The sequence below is a fragment of the Mercenaria mercenaria genome, unplaced genomic scaffold (genome assembly GCF_021730395.1).
Source record: "Mercenaria mercenaria strain notata unplaced genomic scaffold, MADL_Memer_1 contig_637, whole genome shotgun sequence".
NCBI classification, from domain to species: Eukaryota; Metazoa; Mollusca; class Bivalvia; order Venerida; family Veneridae; genus Mercenaria; species Mercenaria mercenaria.
Window position 1 is genome coordinate 63,112 of NW_026463523.1, and position 2,654 is coordinate 65,765.

At 35.8% G+C, this 2,654-nt stretch overlaps 1 protein-coding gene across 1 annotated transcript; it reads left to right on the top strand.

Moving 5' to 3' along the window:
• The first annotated feature begins 561 nt into the window (after positions 1 to 561).
• Positions 562 to 1,719, top strand: LOC128554683 (uncharacterized protein K02A2.6-like). Its single transcript, XM_053535994.1, has one exon. The coding sequence runs from the start codon at positions 562 to 564 to the stop codon at positions 1,717 to 1,719; it is 1,158 nt and encodes a 385-aa protein (XP_053391969.1).
• Positions 1,720 to 2,654: the final 935 nt, after the last annotated feature.

Genomic DNA, 2,654 nt, shown 5'->3' on the forward strand with positions numbered 1-2,654 from the left:
TCAAGAGGTAAGAAGTCTGCTTGGATTAGCTAACTGGAATCACAGATTCATACCTGACTTAGCTTCCGTTGTTGAACCTTATGTAAGTTGACTAAGAAAGGAGTACGGTTTTAATGGACAAATGAACAAACGGAATCTTTTGAAAAGCTAAAAAGAAGATTAGCTGGTGCAAAAACATTGGGGTACTTTGATCCCAAAGCGAAAACAACTGTTATAGCAGATGCTGGACCCATGGCACTTGGAGCTGTGCTTATACAGGAACAAAATGGTCAGCAAAGAATTATCCAATACGCAAGTCGTACACTCACAAAAACTGAACAAAAGTATTTACAGACAGAAAAAGAAGCTCTGAGTTTAGTTTGAAGTTGTGAAAAAATCTCGTATTTGGCTAATAGGTCTTGAGTTCGATCTCGTGACAGATCATCGTGCACTGGAGGTTATATACGGTCCAAAATCTAAACCGCCACCATGGATAGAACGTTGGGTTTTGAGACTACAGGCTTTCAACTTCAATGTGAAATGTAAGCCGGGAAAATTCAACATTGCCATCCTTTGAGTAGAATGACGCAGCAAAACGTAACTAAGGCGAAAGTATCAGACATTGCTGAGGAATACCTCAAATTCATAGCTCTGAATGATGTACCGGAAGCATTAACTGCACGAGAAATTGAACAAGTCTCGTCATGTGATCCTGAGATTACGCAACTACGAAGGGAGATCCGTAAAAACGGTGATTTTAAGGATTTACCTGACTACAAACATGTTAGAAAAGAACTAACTGTTTTGGGGAAAATGGTGTTACGTGGAACTCGTATCGTTATTCCGAAATCTTATCGATATAGAATAGTCAAATTAGCACACCAAGGCCATCAGGGAATCGTGAAAACAAAGCAGAAATTGCGCAACACTGTATACTGGCCTGGTACGGACAGTCAGGTCGAACGAGAAGTTAAAAAGTGTCATAGTTGTCAGTTAGTAGGTCAGCCGGAGAAGCCAGAACCGGTGTCGAGAACAAAATTGCCAGAGGGACCATGGCAATACTTATCGATAGATCTTATGGGACCATTTCCAAATAAAGGTGATTATGTGTTTGTTGTTATTGATTATTTCAGTAGATGGTACGAGTTGGATATTATGAAAAGCATAACTTCAAGTAAAATCATTGAAAGTTTGGACAAAATGTTCGTTACACATGGATTACCAACTTTAATAAGGTCTGGTAACGCACCAAATTTCAAATCTGAGGAGTTCGAGGATTATTTACGTGATCATGCAATTGAGCACTTAACACGTATACCATATTGGGCTCAAAGCCACGGGGAAGTCGAACGCATAAATAGGACAATATTGAAAACAATTAAAACTGAAATAGGGAATTGGAGAAAACATCTGAATGAGTTTATTTTCGCGTACAGAACAACGCCGAACACAGTAACAGGAGTATGTCCTGCTGAACTGATAATTCGTAGGAAACTTTGTACTAAGTTACCTTATTTGGTTGACAGGGAGGCTGAAAAATGTGACTTTCGACAAAGGGACATGATCCAGAAAGAAGTAGGGAAGGAGTATGCAGATACTCACAGAAATGTGAAATACAGTGACATTTTAAAAGGTGACAAAGTTCTCGTTGAACAAAAAGAACATAATAAGCTCACGCCACGGTTTGAACAAGAACCATATGTCGTAACAGAAAAAAATAGGAAACCAGGTATCGCTTGAGAAGTCTGTAGTAACTATTGACAGAAATGTGTCACAAGTGAAGAAGTATCAAGAAAGTGATAAATGTAGTACGGAACTAGACAGTGTTTTTGACGAAATTGTCTTAGAGAATACGCGACCAAAAAGGAAAATTAGGAAACCGAAGTACTTAGACGATTATGTGACATAGGTAACACATATTGGAATATGCTTAGCCTAATAATCTGCTTTTATATATTTGCTGTGAAAGAAGTGTGTTTGTGCAGTAACTTGATAAAATAACACACCAAACCCAAATTTCTAAGATAAACTTGTTTTGGGTGGTGATAAAACAGAGACAGTAGAATTTGCTTAATTAACCTAGTCTGAGATTATATCTTTTTACCAAGAAATAATAAGACACTACTTAATCTGTTATCTTAAGAAACCTGATATGTTTACAGAAGTTGATTACATTGCATTGTTTTCTGAATGAGAAATTTTGTGAATGAAATTCCATAGTGATGTTTCATATATGTTTAGATTTAAGGTTGTTGTTTACATGTTTTCAAAATTTTAATTAAAGTTTTAAAGTAATTTTAAATCTAGGTAAAAGGAAGATGTAGTGTATTATCCTAATGGCTTATCTAAAGAATATGAGATTATATACTTATGTTTGCTTTGTTAAGAGTTCAGTTTAATCTGCAATGCTGTACTAGCCACATGATTAATAAATTAATAGGCTAGAACAGGTCTTCATGTGATATCTTACAATTACCTTTGCCAAAAATCAATCACCTTATTATGCCTCTGCCAAATCCAAGCGATGTTATCATAAAAACTTTCAGAAATTCTTTTTTTCTTTTTTATTAAATGGCCAAGATAAGGTAAAAAGAAAGACTTTAATTCATCACTATGAAAATGATAAGACACTTTCTTCATAGCTCTAAACGTCACTTGGATTCGAAAATATATGA